At 47.0% G+C, this 14,364-nt stretch overlaps 1 protein-coding gene across 4 annotated transcripts in view; it reads left to right on the forward strand.

Annotated features, from left to right (window-relative positions):
• The window catches only part of NHS (NHS actin remodeling regulator), a 246,645-nt gene that overhangs the window by 189,245 nt on the left and 43,036 nt on the right, over positions 1–14,364 (forward strand). The window contains exon 1 of one of the 4 annotated variants that reach the window (XM_084525614.1): positions 9,583–9,716. The exons of the other annotated variants lie outside the window; for them this stretch is intronic. Coding sequence (XP_084381740.1) covers positions 9,641–9,716 — 76 coding nt within the window. The 5' untranslated portion in view covers positions 9,583–9,640. Of the gene's footprint in view, positions 1–9,582; positions 9,717–14,364 lie in introns of those variants that run through there. 4 annotated transcript variants of the gene reach the window in all.

Raw genomic sequence — 14,364 nt, forward strand, 5'->3', positions numbered from 1 at the left:
AAATAAACTGTAAGTTGGGGACACGACTCTGCTTGATGTCTGGCTGGCAGTGGAAGCCGAGTGTCACTTCTAATTTGGCGTGGGTGCAGAACAAAGATGCCTGTGACCAATCCACTGCTCCGTGCGCTGGGTTTGTTCGAACGGGAAGCTTTGGTGAGAAGTGTTTTTCAAAGGAATGGGGGAAGCAGATTTTAACTGCTGTCACAGAGAAACAATTTTGCCTTCTTTAATTCCCATTCCTGGTATCTCGTGTGTCTGCCTCACAGGCCCTGTGCAGTAGCCTTGCAAAGCAGATGTGGTAGGTGGCTGGAGCTCCAGACCAAGAGCTCTGTGTGTATCCATCCCACGGCAGGTATTGACCCGTGTTAAGTCAACCAAAGCAGCATTTGCAAATGCAGGAAGGGCAGAAACAGAAAAGCAGCTAAGTTGGCCGCAGCACTACTCATTTGCAAACAGAGAAGCTTAACCAAATTTGTCTAACCAACTTCGATCGCTGTTGCCAATACCAAATCAAAAGACATTAGGTCTGTATGAGCTAATACTCTCTTTGTAGCTTTTGGCATTGTATTTTTTCAAGGGTGCAATGACCAAGGAAGGACTGTAATAAAATAAGTCCCAGATTTACTGTGAATAGGAATTTAGCCAGGTCTCTTAGATGCTAACAGGGAGAAGCTATCTTCCTATCGAATAGCAATGTAGTTGAGTAAAGAATTGAAATAAATTGTTGGGATGACTTCCAGTTGCAAACTGTTGTAACTAAGTGGTGGGGGTGGGTCACTTCTCCCCATCAGCCTGGGTTTTGGCTTCATGTCAGGCAGTTCCGTATCTCCCGCCTGTCTCTTCCGCACCATTTGCTTTATGCACTCCATATACATCCTCCCTTCCCTCCCCACAGCCTCCACCCTCCCTTGTAAATATTTGATCATAAAATCTCTCCACCTTTCTGGTTCCTTGTGTTTGTCATGTGCTTTATTCTGGCTACTGCCTTTGGTAGATGATCCTTGACGAAGGAAAAGGGGCCAAGCAGACTATCAAGCTGTCATGCTCCGTACAAGGCGCTACTTTTGCCTCATTCAAAATTAAATGGCACTTGGGCTTTTCCTTTGGCCCATCAGTGCTTCCACAAAATTCAGGGCTGTCTAATGAAAATCATGGAAAATATTTGCACTCTGTCATTCCCTTGCGTGTTGTCATGGTGTCACATGGCTCTCTGAAAACATTTTGGTTTTTTGCTTTTTAAAGACTGATCCACAAAGAGGATTACCACCAGTGCTTATTGCACTGCTGTCACACATCTACCTCAGCCACCAGCCTGCCCAAAGAGCCTTGCATCTTCCAGACTAAATGTTTTCAGCATAGAGTCAAACATTCAGTGTATCAGAAACTAAATGAGGTAGGAGCCCTAACAACATCTTTGGCCTCCCAGGCCCTGCCTGGCTGCAGGCATGCCATCGTGGAAGGAGCGAGTAAACAAGCAGCAGCTCACAGGTGGGTCATGGATGGATGCCGATGTTGATACCCAGTGCCCCTCAGTGCCACACTCAGTAGGCCTTGCCTGGGTGCCACCAGCTGCCACCAGAACGGGATTTCACCACTGAACAGTGTCCATCTGGAGGTGACTGGTGGCCTCTCATGGAGAATGCTTTGCCATGGACTGTCTCCATGTCCCGTGACATGTTCAGCTTAAGTCATCTCATCTGTAAAAGAAGCAGGCATTCATTGCCAGGACAAGACTCAAGGTTCCTTTTCTTTTTTTCCTCTCTTCTGAGCTTCTTGTATTTGTTACGGGCAGCATGTGGAATTAGCTGAACTCATCTCTCTCCCGTTTCATTATGCACATCCCACTCTTCACTTCCCTGAAGCACTGATGAGGACAGGGATGAAATACAACTTTTCTCCCCTCACACTGTCACCAAGGCAAGCACAGACACCAGACTTCTAAGCTGTTTCTTTCACTAAAAGCAGCAAGCAGTCAAAGCTTGATAGAAGAGACACCTTGCCCCTCAAAGACACGCTCAGGTGCTTTCTTCCCCGTGCTTTCAGTCTGGAAGGCCAATTTCTGTAATAGATGATTTTTCTCTTGTTTCCAGAGTTCAGCTGGAATTCCACTGCACATTGTTCCCCAGATGTAAAAAGCAAACAGAAGGATTAAGTGTTTTAAAATACGGGAAATCGAATTACGTAGGGCTGCATGCATTGCAGAGGTCCCATTTACATCCCACACCGCCTCTGGCCTCCTCCACCGCCAAAGTCCCCCTTTGAGCACACAGCCCACACCTGGGAAAAGCCCCGCTACCTTTTTTCCAGCAACACAAGCACTGTGGAGATACATTTTTTAAAGAGACGCAGCTGACTCTGATAGATTGAGACATATAGGGTTGCACAGATCTTCTCCACTCTGTTTTCCACCCTGACCACAGCTATGGCCACCTCCTGAGCTGCCCTCTGTAGCGAAGGGGCGAACTGCAGGTGGATGTTGCTGACCCCTACGCTCACAGCTTGGTGTCCTCCTGATCGTACCACCAAACAGCACGCCTAGCTCACAGACATAGTCAGGGCGAATGGTTATCGGCCCCTCCTTAGCTGACCGATGAAGAAAACGGATGCAGAGGGATAAACACAGCCTTCCCACGGTCCTTTTACATTCTGAGCTTGTTGACAGGAATTGGGGTGGTTCTCCTGGGGCAACAGATGGCAAACTCACTGGGGGATAATTCCGCTTTGAGTCCTGTTTTTGTGGTCATTGCTTATGGAGGTCACTAATCCTGCAGCTTGGCTTCTCCCTGGGGGTTACTAAATGCCTTGGTTTGAATTTTGGGAAATCAAGCACAGTATGTAAGAGTGGTGTGTGCTAAATATGCTAACAGGGAAATTGCGTGTCGCACTTTAATATGTATCACATCTCATGCTCTGACAAGACAGGCATGTAGATGATGAATGTAATTTGTCGGTAAAATTCAGCAGAAATATCTTCGGGGTTTAACTCAATATCAAAGCAGGAAGGCAGTGCTGAGAGCATGGTACTGAAATTCAGGCTCCTCCATCCTTTTCAATCAAGCAATATTAATTATTAGATAAGTAATAGTGATTTGAACCAATGCAGTCAGTACGGAAAGATAGTTCACTGGGTTGTGGTTGTGGTTTGTGAGTAGATTGTTGCTCCAAAGCACACAACAAATAGTATGAAATATTGCAGTTCTGCCCTGTTTTAACGGGTCAGAACAGGGCAGCTCTCACTGGATGGTTTGCAGGCTTTTCAGAGATGCAAGTTGTGTTAGGACAACGACCTGTTTACTATTTTTGGCAGTAGGTTACTTGAGTGTGACTTGTATTTCCATTCATCTTAAACTTCCACTCCTTCCAAGCTTATTAATCTGTACTGCAACAATTGTATCTCTGAGTGTTTGAAAAGCAAAGCCCTGGCAAGCTGAAATAGAGAGTTGCCAGGCTAAAAGCAAAATATATTAAGTCAAACATCAATATTTATGACATAATCAGTAGTTCTCCTGATACAAACATGAAGAAAATCTTGTGAAAAGGGATGGGGGAGGCTGGAAATGATAGTGAAAGCAATGGACATAATACTGTTAGGGTATAAAACTCAAATAACTCAGGACTTGGTTCTTCTGCAAACTCTGGCACAGTCACCTATGACTTCAGACAAACAAAGCCAGTGTCTAAGCATGTGCTGGTGAGAGTGAATGAGAGAATTCTCCTCTGCAATCCTTATTTTCTAGGTGGTACCCAAGTAGCATGGCAGCTGAGACATTGCAGGATTACCTAGAAATGCATGAGCCACCTATCCAACGTACCTTAATTAGGGGGTTGTGGGTGAAAAGTACATTATGAACCCAAAACACTTACACCACTACACTTCTTATAAAACACGTCCATTCTGCTCATGGTGGTAAAAGACCAGGCACAGATATTGATCCTGTTACATATATAGCAACATCTATAATCATTGTAAGATTTGCAAGCCACATCATACTTCTCCCAAAGCAGGGGTTGTGCACCCTGCCACCCCAGGGCAGCAAGGAAACAGCAGGATGGGGGGATTAGCAAACAGGTTAAACATTTACCTCGCTATTTGGGGAAAAACCAGAGATTCAGCTGAGAGTTTTATTTTTTTGGTTGCATGGCAATCCAAGTTTCATTTCAGATCCTTCCATTCTTGTTAATAAAAATAGGAAGGATCCTCATGTCCTGGTAAGTAGGAAGTTTTGCTCCCTCTCATTACTTAAATCTGACACAAGATAGCACCAGTATTGGACACCAATGCAACACTTCTGTATTGCTCTCATGGGCAGAAGGTACAATGTTGCACCCTATGAGGAGGGGAGAACTTGCATCTGTGTCTCCTGTGCTTAGGTGAGGTGTTATGGTCCCTGTGCTCCTGCTGACCAGAGGATTACTGTTTTTGCTAGGTGAGGATGATGTGAAAAATCTTGAATTTGTGAAGAAAATAGATTAACTGAGTTGTTATCTCGAGTCAACCAAAATAATTTTATAATTTATGTTGCTAAGCTGCCAAACAACAAGAACAGAAGTCCAAAAATATCCATCTGATTATTACAGAGACCTTAAAGTAGTGTAAAGTGGGAATTGTAACCCTGTTATCAGGGGAGGAAAAAGCGTGGAAACCTGTGTAATGTTCAAGTACCTCCATAACACATGGCTGCTGCTGCATAAGGCATATCTGGGACCTGGCCTTTTCTGAACAGAGTGCGAGCAGGCATGGCCCAGGTGACCTCTGCTGGGTGCTGGGTGCCTGTACCTGGCCAGGCAGCCCCCACGAAGAGAGGCAAGGCTCCTGCTCTCATGTTGATGTGTGTACATATATATGTAGGTATGTACGTGTGTGTGTGACCTTTGCAGTGCTGCAGTAGTGCTGCCTTGAAGTGTTTGCATAAGTCCCCCAGAATACACAGAGCAGACAAATTAAACCCAGAAATTGAGGGGGAGGAAAAGTATAACCCCGTGTCCTCCTGATATTTACAAATATACTTCCAATTTTAAAAATTATCTGTATTAGAAACAAAACAAACTGGCAGTAAAGCAGTTTTAAAATCTCCTTGTGTTGCTGTGGAAGCTTTTACCTTGGTAGCTCCAACCTGCATGGTTGCTACAGCTGCAGAAAACCCAATTCTGGCAGGATGGAATGACAAGAAAGGCCCAAAGCAGCCTGGTCTGTGCTCACTGCATATAGGTTTCTCACTGTTTGCTTGCTAGAGACAGGATTCAGTTGCTTGTCCTGTTTTTTGGGACTGTTTATTCTTTCATCTAGGAATGAGCGATGTTTGGGGATGCTGCAAGGTCCGATGGCCAATGCTGCAGGGTGGGTGCCTGGCTGGTGCCAAGGCACAACTCCTGGAAGGAGGCTGCAGGGCGAGAGGAAGGGTGGGCAGCATGAGGGACAGCCTTGAAAAATGATTTTTTATGACGTGTGAGGAAAATGTATGCTATTTTACGCAGCCTTTTAAGGAACAGGAAACCACAATGTTTCAGATGATCAACGCGATGCGTTCTGGTTTTATCATAGTATTCAGTGAGGGTGAGAAGAGGGGTCTGTGTCCACATCAGGAGGAACTGGGAGGTGCGAGACAGGCCCTCCCGTGACCTGTTCCCCAATTCCCTCGTGGGGCTGCAGTGGGTGGCTGTTGGTGCAGAGCAGTGCCCTTGGTCTGACTGTCAGGGTTGAGACGGGGACAGGCCAGCGACACAACCATCAGGCACACGAGTAAACAAAGCAGGAAATAGCTCTGCGAGGGCTATACCCCTAAGGGTAGTAAAAGCTTTAAAAAAAAGGAATGTTAAAATCAACATTGGTCTGCACAAGGAGCCTGGCGTGAAGACTTTGAGACTGAAGTTAAGTGTGTGTCTGTCATTGAAGCCACTGCCTTCTGAGGAAAAGAAATCCAGCAGTAGTGAATTAAATGCAGCAAAGGTGACATGATGGGCATGTCCAAGTTGTGACAGGTTTGGGTTGGACATGAGGATGAATTTCTTCATGGAGAGGGTGATCAGGCATTGGGATGGACTGCCCAGGAAAGTGGTGGAGTCCCCAACCCTGGAGGTATTTAAGAGACGTGTGGACATGACACTAAGGGACATGGTTTACTGATGGGACTTGGTAGTATTAGGTGATGGTTGGACTTGATGACATTGCTGAGGACAGCCAGCTCTGCTGAGCAGGGAGCAGCAGGCTGGAGCGGCCTGTTTGTGGAGTACCACACAGTCAAGTGGGTCAGAAAGGAAATCAGGCAATGAAAAAATGGCATTGAGATTTCTTCTCAGAGGTGTGCCACACTATTCTGCCTCTTCATCTTGTCTCAGGTCAGCAGGACTGGTACCGGGTCTTATTTTCTTCCTTCTTTCCTTGAGAAGGTTAAATAGAGGGGTGGGAAGAATATTCATACTGCTTCTGCTTGAAAGCTAACTTTTATGTAGTCCAAGTCAGCTTTGAAATTTAAACCTCCCTGGGATAATGAAACAGGAGAGGCTGAGGTCCTATTTAGGCTGATATTATTTGGCTGAGGGCAGCCTTTACTCAAGAGTAATTTGGAAAAGTGACAGACAGCCATGACCTTGATTCACTTTGTAACAGTTTGGATTAAAATGAAAGAGTACTGAAATTTGGATGTTTTAGAAAATTGCAGGGACGTCATTAAAGAAGAGGACTTTCAGTTCTTCCTTTCGGTGCGTTCTGTAATGTTAAAAATAGCGGGGGATTCAGCTGTGTGACATTCATCTGCTAATTTCCTCAGGTCTGCTACCAAACTTGATTGCATTTAAAGAGTGGTCAAAGACGAAAAGTGGTGCAGGACTCTCGGCTCGTCTCTGAATGATTCTTAAAATGGGAAACACCCATTTAAACGACATAATACATTTGCTAAACTGTGCTCGTGGGAGGCATAGTACTAGATTAAAGAGGCTATTGGAAATCCTGAATGAGGTGCATTTGCTAAGGCAAGTGGAGAATTCATACAACATGGAGCATATTCTACCCCATTTACTTTGGAGAAACCCCAAGGTACACTGAAATGCACGCATTAAGGCAATGCTGCTGTTTGGTGCTCATTTATTTGGGCACCGATCTTCAACTCGGTCACCCAAATACTTGAAAGGACCTGCATTTGCCAAGTGAAACTGTTCATTAATATCAGTGTAATAGGAGAGGAAATGATGGGAGAGGTGGGCGAGCTCCAGTTTCTTCTGGCTGGAAGAATTTTTTCTTCTTTGATTGGGAATTTTAGGAGCCTTCACTTATTTATGTTGGGTTCCTTCCACCTCCGGTCCTGCACTTTGCTTGCCTGGTCCTTCTTAGGAGAATGTTTTTTTTTGCTTTCCTGCAAAAACGTCTCACAGTTGGGAGCAAGCATGGATCTGGTTGGGTTCGAGAGCCATTGTAACCAGCTGGCAGCTTGCTAACACTCCTGGCTACAGGTTAAACCAATGCCATCACTTGGAAGAACCAAAGTGAAGTGAGAAGGGAGTGTTCAGCGGTTTCTTCGAGGAAAAAAAGAAGCATATATATGCATTTGAACTCTGGAGTGCTGGAAGGCCTGTGAGAAGCAGATCTTGGAAAAGAAAACAAACACTAAACAAATAATCTCAGTAACCAAAGAAAACCAAGAAGTAAAGACTGCCTGTGGACTTGTCCATTTGTCCTTTATTCTCTGATTTGTCTTCTCAGAAGAGCCGTGGGACTCCCTTCCCTCTCCCAGGGCAAGTGACCACCACAGGGCCAGCTGGTTGTTTCCCTGTGGAAAGTGCAATAGCTGATTTGTACCTGGCTGTCCTCAGTGAGGATGGCATTAATTTGGTTTTCTCCTTTTTATTTTTTTTTTTCAACTTGAAATTTGTAGGGACTTAATTATATAGAAAGTAATCTAATTATTCTGGCAATTCTGTGGGCAGGGAACTCAAAAATTGAGGGTTTGGGATGTGGGAGACAGACAGCGGGTTTGCCTTTTTCCTTAATAAGCTGAACTAACCACTTCCTTCATTTAGAAGGGAAATGCAGAGATGTTTCTGGTGAATGGGCATTTTCTGCTTCTTTCTCTTTTGATCCAGTATATGATGTATAATCGATGTTACTCCAGAGATGTTATTGATGCTACTATGTGTAAATAGCATCCCCTTTTGCTAATGACTGTGATATACCTATCAGAGCAGTAAGAAAACTGGGGTTTGATTAATGAATGGTGGCAGAGGCCTCGCTCTTCTGTGTTCATCTGAAGGTTCGTACCGGAGGAGCTTCAAAGCTGGCCCCACATCCCTGTGCACCACAGGCATCCTCCTAAGTCTGGGGCTTTTCCCTGCCTGTGCCAGAGGCAGGGTGACCCAGCTGCCATTTGGGGAAGGGACCCACAGGGCTGTGTACTCACTAAAAGATGGAGAGGGAGATTCCCTCCTGTGGAAATCCTGTCCCAGGGCCACAACACCTGGTCTTTCCTGAGTGTGTAACGTCCTTCTGTGCTGGATGACAGAAGGTGTCAGTCAGGTTTTCAGCTGTGGCTTGGTGTTTGATACAAACATCTTAGCCAGTCCGCAGGCAAAACACATTGCTGAGGGAGATAAGGGGAGGGAATTGTGAATAAACCCCATGGCAGTCCTTTAACTGACCTCTTTGGACTTCCCACTGCCTCGCTGTCTCCGGCACAGGTTTTCTCAGGACCTGGCTCACTGTCATTTTCCCAATTCAGATTGCTGACAGGGATTTCACTGCTGAAAGACTCCTGCAGTGCCTCCCAAGTCAGGCGTTCTGGCACGCAGGGCAGCAGCACCGCACGCCACGCGCGTTGCACACCTCTGCGCCTTTCGGGTGGGCTCGTGTGACTTCTGTAAAGCCTCCAGAGCTCTGCACCAAACACTCACCTGTAACCAGCGAGGGTATAGTCGCATGCAGCCTGTCGTGTGCACACACGGCGTATGAAGGAGAGTGCTTGCAGATGCAGCGCTATGCTGCTACCTGAGCAGCATTTGGTACCTCTGCAGCATTGCTGGCGCGGTAAGAGACCCGGAGATGCTTGCTGGTACGGTAAGAGACCTGGGGATGCAGGTACGCACCCGCACCTGTCTCAGTGGGTGCACAGCAGGCACCCCGAGGCGTACGCTGCTATAGGAAGGGAAAGTAGGGTGCTGGGGACCAGGCGTCCCAGGCAGCTGTGCTCGGGGCCCTGTTTTTTTGGAGAGAAGTGGAGTTGTTGGCGTGTGATGATGTCACGCTCAGAGGGAGGGAAAAATAAATAAATAAATAAATAAAATTAAAAAAAAAAAGAGGAAGAAGGGAGAAGATTGCGGTCCTGACGCCAGGAGGATGCAGCACACCGAAGAGGGGCACGGCAGGGAAGCTCAGCACCTGGGGGGCTCCCGGGGGGGCTCCGAGCCCATCCCGCTGGGTCCCCCGGGGGAGGCATCGAGGCTGGGGGGGGGGGGGAGAGGGAGGTGGCAGCCTGGGTGATGTCATGGTTAACCCCTTCCTCCCAGGGCCCGCCGTGAAGTTGGAGGAAAAACCCGCAGTCCCGGCATGGCTCTCGGCCCCGAGCAGAGGGAGGCCACGGCGGTAATGCGATTTCTTTCCTTCCGCAGGGCTGCTCCCGAGGAGCCGCGTTTCGGGGCGAGCCGAGGGCATCGCATGTCGCCCTCCCCGCGCTGCGCTCCGAGGGGTCGACTCCGGCTTTTTCGCCTTGGGTTTGCCAAACACCTTGCCGGTTTGTTTGAAGTTTTGCCAGGGTAGTTTTGAGTTTTATTTTTTTTATTTTTTGTCCGTAGCGTGAATCCGTGTCGGTGCAGGAGAGAGTTTAGCATGCAGCATTTCTGCGACTCGCTGGGGAGGGAGATGCGGAGGTTGCCAAGCTGCCTGCACGGGCTGCGCTGGACTTCTAATATCACAGGTGGAGGGATGGAGGGGGGCTCGGCTGGTGTTTGTGCTGGTAATGGATGCTATTTAATGCTGCTTGGAAGAGGCAAGCAGACTTCTATTTAACTGTGTAGGTAGAAATGCATCCTGCCTTGGTGACAGCTTCTTCTCCTTTGATTGCCAGGTTTTTATTATGAGCGCTTTAATTCTAATGAAACTGGATGGAAAATGTCAACAGAAGATGTTCTGACTGTTAGAGGCAGCGGATGCGTATAGATTTCTTAGCGGCGTGCATTAACCACTCGTGTGCTGCACCCTCCATTGCACTTGCCCTGTTGCTCGCTTTGATAGAAATTGCTGGGCTGCCGGGCAGCTCCGTGGCCAGCCAGCAGCACACAGGCTTGTTCTGCTCACCAGCTCCTGCAATCAGCAGCAGCAGGCAAGCTGTTTTCAGATAAATAAGGTTTTTAAGACAGGTCCTTCAAAGGTGAAGCGGCTTTGCTGAAATGGCAGGCAGGGAAGAGCATCCCCAGTTCATATTTTCAAGTGTTCCTCTGCTGGTGCCGCTGGCACAGCTTGGGTTTGTGCTTGCTGTTGCTGCTGCATGGTAAGAAGGCAGAGGGTGTAATGCTGAGGGTCCAGCTGGCTGTGGAAGTTGTATAATATTCCCCTCTGAGCTCTCATTTGCTGGTAGTAAGATTTGCTTGTCTTCTCATCCAAGAGAACATGAGCAATATCCAAGGAGGCCAGACCTTAGTTTTGCTTAGGAGGAACTTGGGACATGTATGTGATAACCACGTACCTCCTGCTGTAGCCTATCATGGCATTTGTGTATTTAGAGCTGGGAAATCTGGGCTCAAGAATGCATAGAAGAGAAATGGGAACATCTTGATACCTACCAAATATGAAATGTTCCTTCAGGAGGTTCCTGCTGATGATAAAGGCTTGGGAAATCTGTTACTGCCCTTGAGAAAGCTCTCAGTGAAGACCATCTGGGAGGAATAAGGCATTCTTTTACCAGCTATCATGAAGATGCTGGCAGCTTTCAGAAGGTCATTTTTAACTCCTCCCCCTGCAACATGCCATGGTGCAGAGGGAAAGTAAATCTGGTAACCTTTCTCTTCTGCCAGTCCTCCCAGCGTGAGCCTCAGTGTTGGAACATGCAACTCGGAGCCAAAAGCCAGGCTTTCAAAATGGCATGTTCGTATCGGTCTGGTTTTCATCCAGATAGATGCTTGCTGGTTGCTGATAGGGCTTATGTGGGGGCTGTGTGCCTGGCAGGTGGAGGGACTGGATAACAGGCAGTACCAAAGTCGTCACCATGGCATATGGAGGCTTTCCGTCTCTCCACTGCTAGGCTGTATCTGCTGCTGTGGGTAGGCAACTTTATTTTCCTTGGATTTCAGTGTGGCACCCTTCACCAGCAGGAAAATAATGCATTTTGAAAAGGTGAGCAAAGAACTGTGCACCTGGAGTAAGCGTCTCTTCATCCTCCTCCTTTGGAGGCTCACCTATTCCCCCTGCCCCGTGCCTGGAGTATCTCAGGGCTCTAGTTCTGGCTTGGTTGTGTCAGCTCAGTTCATCTGAGGATAGAAATTGGGAATTCATGTCACTAGAGATGGAATCCGCTACCCAAAGAAGAGGGGAGCTGCATGTGACTGCAGCTGCTGAGCCCGCTTCTGCAGCTTTCCCCGTTAGGAGCCAGCTGACTTTGCAGCAGGGAAGGTTAGGGAGACCTTTCCAAGTGCAAACAGAAATAAAGCACTGGGACAGGCAGCCTACAGAGCCTGCGGGATCTCATTCTTTAAGGCTTTTAAAGAACAAGAAAATAAAGGTGGGGTGGTCTAGAAATGCTTGCTCCAATTTAGAGCAGTGAAATTACACTCGGCTTTGCTCTTTGACCTTTTTAGGACAGATTCAGTCACACGAGTCAAAATTCACTATAGGAAACATCTTCTGGGCCTGGGGGTGGGCACCTCACCTGCTCTTCATAGCGCCTTAGCTGTGGTTCAGTGTTGAAAAATGGACTGGACTGTTCTCTCGTAGTTCCTTCCTGCCCTCCGTTTCTACTGCAGTACAACACAACCCCACTGAGGTCCTGCCACCAAGGGATTGAGAATGGTTCAGTCTCCAAGCCCATTCAGCTGTAAAACTACTGATACTGTCAGAAAAAGCATCTCTGCCACATGAGTGGACATGGCTTTTAGGAAATGGGAGGCAGTGCACAAGAGTGCCTGCAAAGGTTGTAGCATCCTTCTGAACTTTGGTGAACTTTGGGTCTTACAGCTGGCAGCCATGCTTGCTTAAATGAGACTCTGGTCAAAACCACGCTTGTTTTTTTTCGGAGAACATTGAGGCAGGGGAGCACGAAGGAAGAAAACTTCACTTGTGTGATGTAGTTGACCACTGCCCATGAGGAAGCACTTTTTTCCTTCTGTAACTCTAGCAAAGTATGACTTCCTATCTCCAAGATAATCCTTCTGAATGCATACGTGATGGATTTTACTGACTGTGCCAGTTCTTCTCACCTTGTCTTGTCTTCCCAGGAGAGGACAGCGTAAGCTGGGAGTGAGTTCAAGGTTACAGGTGTGTCAGGTACAGCTGTGTTTTATGGGGCATGCAATGGTGATTGAAGCTATAGAAGTAGATAACAAAATGGACTGAGGCTGGGTACCAAAGCCACCCCAGGAGGTGAGGAAGTCCATTTCAAGGGGTGGGATCACATTGTCCTAGGAAGGGCTCCTTATCAGCACTGCAGAGAAAGTACAAGTAATTCACAGTCCTTGTGAGTATGTGTGGGGGAGGAGGAAGAAAAGAACCTCCCCGTTCCAAATTTAACAATGAGTTCAACTCCGTGCGTGTGACCAAGAAACACTGAGGTCAGGCGTCTAATTGCATTGATGCCATTGCCATCCAAGTAATTATCTTTTCCCCCCTGGCATTTCAATAGGGTAAAGCTGAGGTGGTTTTGGACTGCTGGAGTCTGCTAAGTCAGAAACTAGGTAACCTCGGTGGCTTGCCTACCAGGCTGTCTCTTCTCCTCTGGGCCCTGTTGGTAGAGCAGGCAGTGGCTATATTCCTCTGGGAGTTTTTTTTCTAGGCTACATGTTTGAGTTGGGAAAAATCCTTGTAATCGCCTCAGTTCTTGGAAGTAACAAGAGCAACTCCCCGCGCAGCAGCATGTCTTTGGTAATAACGCTTGAAGTGACGGGGATTTCCAACTGCATCCGCGTGTTGTATGCAGAGGTTGGCTCTGTGCTGCAGATGGGAGTGGGATCAAGTACTACACATCACTGTAACAGCACATAGTGAGGATGGGTGATTCTGGTCGTTGTGATACATGCATGAATCTTAATATCTTCAGTCATTTTGGGGGATAAAAGATGCTGGTGACATGTGGTGTTTAGGTGGTGGCAACTTCTATACATAAGACTCCACCATCACTGCTGGAAAACAGCCCCCCTTTCCTTCAGCCTCCTAACAGCCACGCTCTCGATGCCAGATCTTATTGGAATGAATCAACCTCAGAGGCTGCTCTTGAGAGTGCTTTTAAAGGCTGTCAGTTAGGTTGGAGACGAACACGAGAACAATTTGCTGAAATCTGAAGCCATTTTGTGACCCTTGCATTTTGGGAACCCTCTGGATATAACTGTAAAACGCTGTGCTGTTTTCTGCCAGCGCTTGAAGGAGGGGAAGAAGCAGTGGGAGAAAAGGCTAGTTCTGTACAATTTCCCCTTCACTCAGGGAAGACCAGCGTTTTCCTCCGGGTTTACACAACAGTGCTGCACATCGATCACCTTGTAATGATAATAGCAGACAATCTTCATAATAGCGATAATCTTCACATACAGCTGCAGATTTCTTCTTTTTTCCCCCTGTTTTTAGCACAAAGTTCATCTAATGGCATTAGGAGTCTGTTTTGTTCACGTCCCTGCCTGTCTCCCCCGGCATAACCTCACTGCTAGCTATCAGCGCCAACTTTTGCTAAGAGGAAAGGTGATGCACCAATGGCAGAGTATGGAGATTCACGTTTACCCGTTGTTGTACCTCAGCTATAGTGTACCTGACAATGTTTTTTTATTTATTTTTTTATTTATTTATTTTTTTTGCACTGCACAGGCAATCAAAATTTATCTTCCAAATTAAGACTGTAATTATATTTTGATAAAGATCTGGCAATTCACTGAGAATGAAATTTTAAGGGTTGCCGGGATACAGATGACTCTGGGTTATGGGGAAGCGTTTGCATGTGGAATACTAATCAGCCAAGGTTGTTCGGCATCCTTATCTAGACTTTTCCAATAGTGCCTGATAACGCAGGCAATCAAGTGTTTGTTTCTTTGCTATTATTCTGGCAAAGCGATTAAAGATGCAGGCTGTCTTTTATGAATGAAAAGGTGTCGTGCTCGACATGGGCCGACACAGATATGTCCCTCTGCTCGACGTGCACACACAGTGGGTGAATGGAGTGCTGGCTATGCCCACACTCCTGAGCCAGC

Source organism: Aythya ferina, assembly GCF_964211825.1.
Source record: "Aythya ferina genome assembly, chromosome: 1".
NCBI classification, from domain to species: Eukaryota; Metazoa; Chordata; class Aves; order Anseriformes; family Anatidae; genus Aythya; species Aythya ferina.